This window comes from Hippichthys cyanospilos, chromosome 22, assembly GCF_059441005.1.
Source record: "Hippichthys cyanospilos isolate Australia breed blue-spotted pipefish chromosome 22, RoL_Hcya_1.0, whole genome shotgun sequence".
Taxonomy (NCBI): domain Eukaryota; kingdom Metazoa; phylum Chordata; class Actinopteri; order Syngnathiformes; family Syngnathidae; genus Hippichthys; species Hippichthys cyanospilos.
The window spans coordinates 9,502,608-9,513,522 of NC_142390.1; the positions used below are offsets into that span (position 1 = coordinate 9,502,608).

The 10,915-nt window shown below is 37.8% G+C and overlaps 1 protein-coding gene across 3 annotated transcripts; it reads right to left on the reverse strand.

Annotated features, from left to right (window-relative positions):
• Positions 1-1,940: 1,940 nt before the first annotated feature.
• On the reverse strand, positions 1,941-10,191 carry LOC148405825 (N-lysine methyltransferase KMT5A-like). Of its 3 annotated transcripts, XM_088406529.1 has the most exons (8): positions 9,952-10,191; positions 9,207-9,352; positions 8,453-8,615; positions 8,172-8,364; positions 6,077-6,154; positions 4,809-4,886; positions 3,600-3,647; positions 1,941-2,711 (listed from the first exon to the last, which is right to left on the reverse strand). In XM_088406529.1, the coding sequence occupies exons 2-8, from the start codon at positions 9,313-9,315 to the stop codon at positions 2,625-2,627; spliced, it is 756 nt and encodes a 251-aa protein (XP_088262655.1). In that variant the 5' UTR covers positions 9,316-9,352; positions 9,952-10,191; the 3' UTR covers positions 1,941-2,624. The 3 variants fall into 3 exon arrangements, with proteins under 3 accessions (XP_088262655.1, XP_088262656.1, XP_088262654.1); XM_088406530.1 differs by lacking the exon at positions 9,207-9,352 and having other exon boundaries at positions 8,453-8,564; XM_088406528.1 differs by lacking the exon at positions 9,207-9,352.
• Positions 10,192-10,915: the final 724 nt, after the last annotated feature.

Consider the following 10,915-nt stretch of genomic DNA (forward strand, 5'->3'; position numbering starts at 1 on the left):
ATTCATGTGATCTCGTCATTTTAAAGATTTGTTGGTGGAAAAAACACACAGCTGGGATAACCCCCAAAGCAGCACTTAGGAGAAGAATTAAAAATCAGCCACTTAGTCGCATTTACGCAATTTGACATTCCATGTGTTAGGTTCAAAATGAGATCAATGTCATCCTGATAATGTCGACCAGGAATCGTGTTTGTCAGTTTTTTCTTAGGGCAGGAGCAAGATCTGAGCACAGCTACAAAAATCCCTGTAATGCGTGTGTTTGGCCTACCTTATCGACAATTTCCATAATGCGATAGCACATGGAGTGTGAAAATCAAAAGATGAAAACCAGTCCTTCGAAGATCATGATTTGATGTCACAACTTTGACCAAACATTATTTGGAAATATCCCAGAACTACCCCAACAATAAGCAGTCATCGCTGTTAAATCACAAGTGATTGCTTTGGTCTGAGTTAGTTTAGGTCAAGATATTGTAATGAAACATCTGCCATCAGATTTGTTCAGAATGCTCAAGTTTAGTCAATGAAATGGACTTGGAAGGACATGTCTTCCTTTTTTTTGGATCATGGATCATTCCTGTCTCATTGCAGCCTCCTAAGGTGCTTCCTGATGTGAACTTGCGCAACCTAACGACGACCACTTCAAATTCACAGCAATCGAAGCTTACCTCCGCATTACACGCATATGAATGTCAATGGGTTGTATGGACGTCAGGAATGAATCGCAGTCCCCCCATTCAAAGAATCAACTGTAATTTGTCAATGCATGAGGTCGTTCAGTGGAAACCGCTGTCTGGGGAAAAAAAATCCCTGCCACCCCAAAAGAAAGTGGCAATGTTGTGCAAAATGCAATAATGACCGCATTAATTACAGCCATTGAAACTCAACTCCACCTTACGCATATATAAATGTCTCTGGGTAACAACTGTCTAGGGAAAAAAACACAGCAGAAACCACCACAAAAGAAAACATTCAATTACAAGCCAACTGATTTCACAACCACAAAGGTATACAAACTTATAAAACGCACAGAAATCCAGGCAAATAAAAGCACAAACTTATAAAAAGAAAAAAAGATCAGTGTTTCCATTTAACATCACCACTGGATAAATATTTATTAACCCTTGTGCACACCTTTTTCCTAATTTTGTAAATGCGTTTAAAGGTGTCATAATTAAAGTTATTTAGGAATATGTTTTTCCTTCAACCACTCAAATTGTTCAGCGGCATCGATTTTATCCCAACATATGTAGGTTAATATTAATAACACCCACAAAAAATTGAAAAATTGTATGGTCTGTCTTTGTAGCCTGTGACGTGACGATACTTCAAGACATAGCTGGTCTCTACCACAACCTTCTGTCTTGAGATGAAACACAAGTCAACAAAGAATTTTCTGTTTGCTGACATAGTTGGGCAGCCTCGCAATGGAATGTTGCAAAAATCGCAGGAAAATCAATCTAATAAATCCTGTTAAAATGCATCACAAAAATTGTAATTATAATGGTATCATATGGTCCAAAATTTGGACAGTGATTATTTTTGTTCAGAAATTCTCGCATGTCCAGCTGGAATCCAGCTGGAATCACATAGAAATGTCAGAATCGATGCATTTTGAAATTATGCATGTTTTAATCATCTGCTGGATATTTCAGCTCCCTGGTGGGGGGTTTTCTCCTTGATTATTTCATGATAACATAAAAAAAAAAAAATCAAATGAATTTCCACAATTTGTAACAATGCCACAAGTGTTGAATGTGACAGTTGTACAAAATCAGCCAAAAGGTAGCATTTGGTAAAACATTCAATTCACACACACACACACACACACACACACACACACACACACACACACACACACACACACACACACACACACACACACACACACACACACACACACACACACACCTACGTGTTTTCATGACTTATCGGGACGCATGACAGAAATGCGACAAATGGGTACATGCCTTTCCCGTGGTGCTACAGGCTCCAAAAAATAAATATAACCATGAAAAAAAATCAGGAACACATTCATCTGTTTGGATTTTGACTCTGGCTTAATTTTTTTTTGATTTATGACATAAATTCGACATGTCAGGACTTTAACAGGTTTTTGTGCATTATGAGACCATAAACTTACACACTTTTGACATTTCATGTTTTTATGCATTTTGAGACCCACGGATACACAAAAAATTCAAGTGTATGTGATTTATAAAGACCAGCTACTGTAAGAGTAGAGTGGCGTTCAGCTTGACTTCATTTTTTTTTAAATACCTAAGGTACAACATAGGGAAGAGGTGTCCAATAGTCATTTTCCCCATTCAGGATACCTGTATTAAAAATGTCAGATATTCTATGCATCCATTTTCCATACAGTTTATACTCTCTAGGGTAACAAGTGACCCTGAACAGCCAATCGTGAGGCTTTTTTTAAGATAACAACCAATCATAAACTAAAAATAAAAATTTAATCAAGCCATACAGGTTTAGGAATGTAGGAGGAAATCTGAGCTCTCGAAGAACATCCAAGGAGAGCTTGCACTTCACAAACGGTGGCTGCAGCCCAGATTTGAACTTAACAACCTTTAAACTGTGAGGCGGATATGCTAAGCAGCTGCTCATTGTGCCCGTACTCTCTCAGAAGCATTATGCTTAAAGTTTCCCCTCTTCTTAAGGAAACGATCTGAATGTTCATCAGCAGAGATCTGAATAAAAACAGAGAAAACATGAATTTTAGTTTTAATACTTGAATACAGGTAGTATATCACTTCCCCACAATACTTATCCTACTGAACATATATATTTTTAAATGATTACATTGAAAGTATCATTTGGATTCTTGAACACAATTGTATTTGACATATTACCATATTAATAATACATTATCAAGACTAAAGAATTTTTCTTATTACTCCAACATTATGAAATTGACTAATTAAAACATTCATGTACAGTACTGTAATTAATATTCCCTCAGTTCCCTCATTATAGTAATCTTTACTTCGTAACATTCAATCGGAAATGACCCAATAGCTTTCTTGACTGCGTATTTTGCTTAACATACCGAGAAAATCTGCAGCACTATTGTGCTTAAAATCTAAAAAAACAACCACATATGACATGAGGTGTTGGTATATGATGTGAAACCAATGCATACTGCTATGGTTACCCATAGCAATAAAAAATTTAATTGGTAAGAAAAGAATCTGTTGAGACCTTCCCATTTAATTATGGTGAATTTGAAAATTTAGAGAAATTCAGCTACATTTGCAAGCAAATTATTGTTCTATGAATAATATTCTGATAAACACTTTTACAGGGATTTATTGGCATAAGGCCAAAAGAGTATTTTAATTTTGCTTTGAATTGAAAACTCACAGAATCATTCTTTCTCCTATATAGATTCAACATAATTTGCCCCCCTTTCTCAAGCAGTTTTTGATTGGCCTCATCAAACGCTTCCTCACTGAGCATGATGCTTCTTTAAGGTTTGCAGTTGGCAACTTGCTCTTAACTGTCCAAACACATGACACAAATAAGTCTCGCCGAAGAACATTCGATTCAAATGACGCAGAAAAAACAAACAGTTTTACCTGCTCTTTTGTAGCCATCTGGTGAAAGTAGACAAGTCCAGTGCTAACCTGGAAAACGACTAAATATTTTAACAAAAATAATGATCGAACTTCTCAAACTGTAAATGAAAGTAGATTAACAAAAAATTTTCATTAGGCTTCGCAAAAAATTTCACAAGGTTTCACAAAATGTTTCAGACAACCTGTTCCTGTCAAAGTAACAGAGAGCTGTCTATTAAAAGACATTCAAGTCTTTGTGACTCATGCAACATGAGGACATGAACAATGAAAGAAAGTAGTCTATTTTACAAACTTATAACTTCTGATGTAAAAAAAAAGCTGTCAACCCCAAAGTGATTTATACAGTACTGATAAAATGTAATAACCTGTTAGTAAAATAATGAACACATTTTCACTAATATATAATTTGGGAAGGAATGGGAGTTAGTATACTACTTAAGACTAATTAAACACTAATCCGCTCTGAAAACCAGCAATACAAAGACTTTAAAAAACAGTCTTCAGTGCTATATTCCAAAAAAAATCAAGTCACCGGAAACACACTCAAGACATTCTGACACATGGCAATATGAGGACCTGACGACTGAACACCTGCAGAGTCCATGTTACTGACTTCTAACTTCTCCTGTTTTTGTCAAAGAAAGCTGTAAACTGCAAAGTGATGCGTGCCTATTTGATGAGTGTGTATTTTACAGTGTTATTTGAAAACATCTCTGCACTAACATGGACTCTAGCAGTGCTCGGTCGTTATGTCCTGATATGTATGGGTCTGAAAGACTTAAGTGTGTTTCAGGTGACATGGTTTTCAGAAGAAAATCATGTCAAGTGAAACACACTCAAGACTTTCTGATCCTAGCAATATGAGGACCTGACGACTGAACACAAGCAGAGTCCATGTTACTGACTTCTAATTTCTCCTGTTGTTGTCAAAGAAAGCTGTAAAATGCAAAGTGACGCATGCCGATTTAATGAGTATTTATTTCACAGTATTCTTTGAAAAAACCTAGGCACTAATGTGGACTCAAGTAATGCTTGGTCGTCATGTCCTGATATGTAAGGGTCTGAAAGACGTAAGTGTGTTTCAGGTGACTTGGTTTTTGTCTGAACATATCTTTGCAGAGTTTATGTTACTGATTTCTAACTTCTCCTGTTGCTGTCAAATACAGCTGTAAACTATTAAACAGATGTAAACTGATAAAATGTAAAAACCTTTTGGGAGTATGAAGTGGATCCCTCAACCACTTCTTGGTCTTTGCGAGCTTCAGTCCAGATTTCAGCAGTAGGTATCTATAACATAGCAACAAAACATTGTCAGAAATATTCTGTAATGTGAATCCGGTCCAGTTAAAAAAACAAATAAACAAGTTTTAACGAATACATCATTTGGGAAGGAATGGGGCTTAGTATATTACTTAAGACTAATTAAACACTAATTCACTCTGAAAACCAGCAATACAAGGACATTAGAAAACAGTCTTCAGTTCTATAATCTGACAAAAATCAAGTCACCGGAAACACACTCAAGACATTCTGACACAGGCAATATGAGGACCTGACGACTGAACAACTACAGAGTCCATGTTACTGACTTCTAACTTCTCCTGTTGTTGTCAAAAAAAGCTGTAAACTGCAAAGAGATGCGTGCCGATTAAATGAGTATTTATTTCACAGTATTCTTTCAAAACACCTAGGCACTAATGTGGACTCCAGTAATGATTGGTCGTCATGTCCTGATATGTATGGGTCTGAAAGACTTAAGTGTGTTTCAGGTGACATGGTTTTCAGAAGAAAATCATGTCAAGTGAAACACACTCAAGACTTTCTGACCCAAGCAATATGAGGACCTGACGACTGAACACAAGCAGAGTCCATGTTACTGACTTCTAACTTCTCCTGTTGTTGTCAAAGAAAGCTGTAAACTGCAAAGAGATGCGTGCCGATTAAATGAGTATTTATTTCACAGTATTCTTTCAAAACACCTAGGTACTGATGTGGACTCCAGTAATGATTGGTCGTCATGTCCTGATATGTATGGGTCTGAAAGACTTAAGTGTGTTTCAGGTGACATGGTTTTCAGAAGAAAATCATGTCAAGTGAAACACACTCAAGACTTTCTGATCCTAGCAATATGAGGACCTGACGACTGAACACAAGCAGAGTCCATTTTAATGACTTCTAACTTCTCCTGTTGTTGTCAAAGAAAGCTGTAAACTGCAAAGTGATGCATGCCGATTTAATGAGTATTTATTTCACAGTATTCTTTGAAAACACCTAGGCACTAATGTGGACTCAAGTAATGCTCGGTCGTCATGTCCTGATATGTATGGGTCTGAAAGACGTAAGTGTGTTTCAGGTGACTTGGTTTTTGTCTGAACATATCTTTACAGAATTTATGTTACTGATTTCTAACTTCTCCTGTTGCTGTCAAATACAGCTGTAAACTATTAAACAGATGTAAACTGATAAAATGTAAAAACCTTTTGGGAGTATGAAGTGGATCCCTCAACCACTTCTTGGTCTTTGCGAGCTTTAGTCCAGCTTTCAGCAGTAGGTGTCTATAACATAGCAACAAAACATTGTCAGAAATATTCTGTAATGTGAATCCGGTCCAGTTAAAAAAACAATAAACAAGTTTTCACGAATACATCATTTGGAAAGGAATGGAGCTTAGTATACAACTTAAGACTAATTAAACACTAATTCACTCTGAAAACCAGCAATACAAGGACATTAGAAAACAGTCTTCAGTTCTATATTCCGACAAAAATCAAGTCACCGGAAACACACTCAAGACATTCTGACACAGGCAATATGAGGACCTGACGACTGGATAATTGCAGAGTCCATGTTACTGACTTCTATCTTCTCCTGTTGTTGTCAAAGAAAGCTGTAAACTGCAAAGTTATGCGTGCCAATTTGATGAGTATGTATTTTACTGTGTTATTTGAAAAGATCTCTGCACTAACATGGACTCTAGTAGTGCTCGGTCGTCATGTCCTGATATGTATGGGTCTGAAAGACTTAAGTGTGTTTCAGGTGACATGGTTTTTGTCTGAACATATCTTTGAAAAGTGTGTGTTCTAATGTCCCTATATTGCTGTTGTCTGAGATGTACTGTGCATTTCTGACAAGAGGAAATATGGGAACATCTGAAGACACAATAATTAACAGTACAGAATAATTCTGTTCTGTGAATCCTGTCAAGTTAATAAAACTCCAAACACATATTCCCTAATACATCATTTGGGAAGGAATGGGGCTAAGTATTCCAACAAATATCAAGTCAACAGAAACACACTCAAGACTTTCTGACACTCAATAGCTAGGGCACTTGTAAGTCAAGGCACCACTGCTTTTCCTATGGAAAATGTCCACCGACTACCTCAATGGGCTCCTCTCAACGCAGAGGAGCAGCGATTCGACACTGAGTCCCTCCCGGATGACCGAGCTTCTCCCCCTGTCTCTCAGGGAGAGCCCGGACACCCTGCTGAGGAAACTTATTCAGCCGCTAGTATCAGGGATCTTTTTCCGTCCGGTTACGATCCACATCTCTTGACCTTAGGTGAGGGCAGGAATATAGATCGACCAGTATATAGAGAGCTTCGCCCTTCGGCTTAGGTCTTTCTTTACCACAACAGAGACTGTTTACAGCAGACGCAGCACCAATCCATCCATTGGTCAATCTTCCATTCCATCCTACCCTCACTCATGAATAAGACCCCAAGATACTTGAACTCCTTCACTTGGGGCAAGACCTCATCCCCTTCCCGGAGAAGGCTTTCCACCCTTTTCCAACTGAGGATCATGGTCTCAGAATTGTAGGTGCTGATCTTCATTTTAGCCACTTCACTCTTGGCTGTGAATCGCTCCAGTGAAAGTTGGAGGTCACGGCCTGAAGAAGCCAACAGCACCACATCATCCGCAAATAGCAGAGATGTAATGCTGAGGCTCCCAAATCTGATTCCCTCAACGCTTCGGCTGTGCCTAGAGATTCTGTCCATAAAAGTAATTAACAGAATCGGTGACAAAGGGCAGCCTTGGCAGACTCCAACCCTCACTGGAAACGGATTCGACTTACTGCCAGAAATGAGGACCAAACTCTGACATCGGTGAAATGGGGACTGGACAGCCCTTAACAAGGGGTTTGGTACCCTATACTCCTAGGGCACCCCCCACAGACCACTGCCCCCAGTCTGCCAATCCAGCAGTGCTGTCCTTGATATCCACACGATGTTGCAAAATAATTAATATGTTTTTAATGGCACATCATTTACAAAAGGGACGGGGCTCATTATATTATTCTAGAATAATTGAACACAACAGTTTATATAACCACCAGTACAGCGACACTAGAACACACAGTCATCAGAGTTGTTGAGACAAAAAACATGTCACCTGAAACACTGATGTCCTTTCAGACTGAAACAAAACAGATAAGATTCTACTAAAACTCAATAATTCACTTGAATGATCAATTGTTAATCAAGATAATCTCACGCTTAAGTACTGACATTAATACTTAGCACAAACTATATTTTTTGTCTAATACTCTATAATTTAGATATTACTTACAATTGTTCGCCATGGCCACTGACAGTCTCCGTAGTTATAGGTAATTTCAGTCCCTGCTTGGATGTTCTCAATCGCAAATAGGCAAAGATGTGGTTTTCCCTGGATGATCATCGTTTTCATTCTGCAGTTTGGGCTTTTGTGGGCATCATTCACCAGTCGACCCAATGAGCCATCTTTGAGGGAGGAATCAATGCTGAAATCGAATGAGTATATAATCAAATGTTTCATCATTAAGACAATAATGTAAAGAACCATTTGGTCTTTCATAAGCATTGACTTACCACCATGTGCTACTATTCCATTCAAAATCAAACAGGAAACAATTTTGCTTGTCAGTATAGTTTGTCTGCCTCTTCTCTCGTTCATCATGTGAGATTAACTCCCCACGATACTCTACCACAAAGGATCCCTTTTCAATTGGTTCACAGGCAAATACACCACATTCTAGGACACAAAAGTTCATACTTAAGTCTCAAATAATAAATTGAGTAAGTCTCCAAATGAGACTTACGAGCACTAGGTAATCAGATATTTTCAAATACATTTAGCTTTTTTTTCCCCCTAGACCAGTAATAAGATTAATTTGCTCATCCAGTTAATTGTGTTTCAGTAAAAAACACCGTTTACGATTTGCACCTTTATCCTAAATGCAGACATCTGATGAGCAGTTCAAATTGTGTAAAAAAAATTGTGGATTTTTCAGCCATTACAGCTTTCTACAACCAGATGAAAGATGTGAAAGTGTGAGATTCAAGACATCTCATTTCACCCAATCACAATTAAGTACATGGTTGCCTAAGATATTTACATGTTGATGCAAATGATTAACAGAGTTGAGAATTGAAAGGTATTTGCTCTTGAAAAAGAGGTACTTCAATGAATTTTCTTCTACAATATAATTACTTTAAAATTAATAGCAGTATAGTTTATCATGATAGTTATTACCAAAATATAATATCCTAAAAAGGCTTCTTGGCAGCTTTGGTCATTTTTATGTGTAACCATAAGAATTATTTTATACACAGCATACTGTACCTTTATGGTCATTTATCCACTGGACTCGAAAGCAAGGCTTGTCAACTCCAGATAAAATAAAATGAGCAGCCTCCGATTCAAGACTAAATCTTGTTCGTCTTTGCGGCATGATCTTCAGATGGGTGTATAGTTATTAACCAGTAAATCTATTGTAAAAATAAGTGAAAAACGGTCATTTTGACACACACGCAAAAATACATAAGATACCAGTACTGTACTTATATTGGATGAAACAGGACGCAAGCAATGAGATTCTAATTTTGCCTTGGATCAGAAAACATTGTAAATTGTGTTTAATTTATATTAACAGAATATTACCTAGACAAAAAGGTTAACAAAGACAAATGCTGTATTGATTTTTGTTTATAAAATAGGCTATCTGTACTGACTAATTGATATCAAAGTTATGATTCAAGAAAACATATTTGTGGTGAAATAAAGTGCATGCATAGTTTGAAAAACCTGTACTGTTGTTCGGGATGCAAAGGTCTTCCAAAATCGTCGCTGCGGCACCACGTGTCTACATTACTTTAAGCTAATTAACAAGCTATCTAGCAAGCTACATAATTAAACTGCTGGCTGGTTGGACTGCTCGCTAGCCCGCTAGCTCGCTAGCCCACTAGCTCGTTAGCTAGCGGGCTAGCTCGCTAGCAGTCTAATTTCGTGACAATACTTGTGGCCATTTTTAACATTCAACAAAAACAACTTCAACTCTTTGATAAATGAAGGAAGCGTAAGCACTTACCATTTATTATGCAGCCATTTATAGTCCGATATGGTCGTGCTTGTTTTAGAGATTGTACGATCAGCATGTGACTGCAGGCCTGGCTTGGCTGCTTCAAATGTTGAGTAGTGTGTAAGTCATTGTAAAAAAAACGTGACATATCAGTACCTGCACGGGAAAGTGTGTGAGCCGTGTTTGGAAATCATTACATATGAGGACCTGCACAGTGACGTAAACGAAAGTGTGTGAAAAGTGTGTAAAAGTACAGGAGATGGCCACAAGGGTACCAAACAAAAAGTGAGTCGAAAGTTAAACACACTTAAACACAAAATTTTTGAAAATCATGACTTTTCAGGACATCAGATATTTTTGGTGTGGGAGCATCCTGGGAAGCTCTAGAGTGCTGTAGGCGGCATAGAAAAATGAGGACGCGAAAAATGTCCTCATTTTTCCACGAGTCCTCATATAGAAGGTGTGTTATCATAAAAATGTCCTGATATGTCACGAAAACAAGTACACACCCACACACACACACACACACGCACACACACACACACGCGCGCACACACACACACACACACACACATGCACACACAATGTTTTATTTCATCAATTCTTTCTTTAGTTACCAGAGGTAACAAATGTGTGTGTTCAAATCATAACTAAGACCACCTCAAAATGAAGATTTTTTGGCAAAGGCGCAACTAATGGCATTTAAAATCTTTGACCAGAACCACTCTAACATTGAAGCATGTGAAGGAAATCATATATTAGGTTGTTATCATTATGTGCTTATTTCTTGTCTCGAATAGTGTGCATTGCTATCTATGTGTGCAGTCCAAGTTCATCTCACCCCAGTCCTTGGATAAAGCTGTTGACGCAGGAAACTGTGAGCTCGAACCTTGGCCCAGCTGTTGGTGGCACCCGACTGGCTCTTTTTGTTCTGTCTTGAAATGTGCAATGTTTTGCTGAATGAATAAAAAGC

Bases quoted from the DNA above. Each gene is read 5' to 3' on its own strand.
- LOC148405825 (XM_088406528.1), bottom strand. From the start codon at position 10,090: ATGTCACGTTTTTTTTACAATGACTTACACACTACTCAACATTTGAAG. The intron at 8,365-8,452 runs GTAAGTCAATGC...ATTCGATTTCAG, and splicing joins TGGAATAGTAGCACATGGTG to CATTGATTCCTCCCTCAAAG. The intron at 2,712-3,599 runs GTAAAACTGTTT...GTTTTTATTCAG, and splicing joins AGATGGCTACAAAAGAGCAG to ATCTCTGCTGATGAACATTC.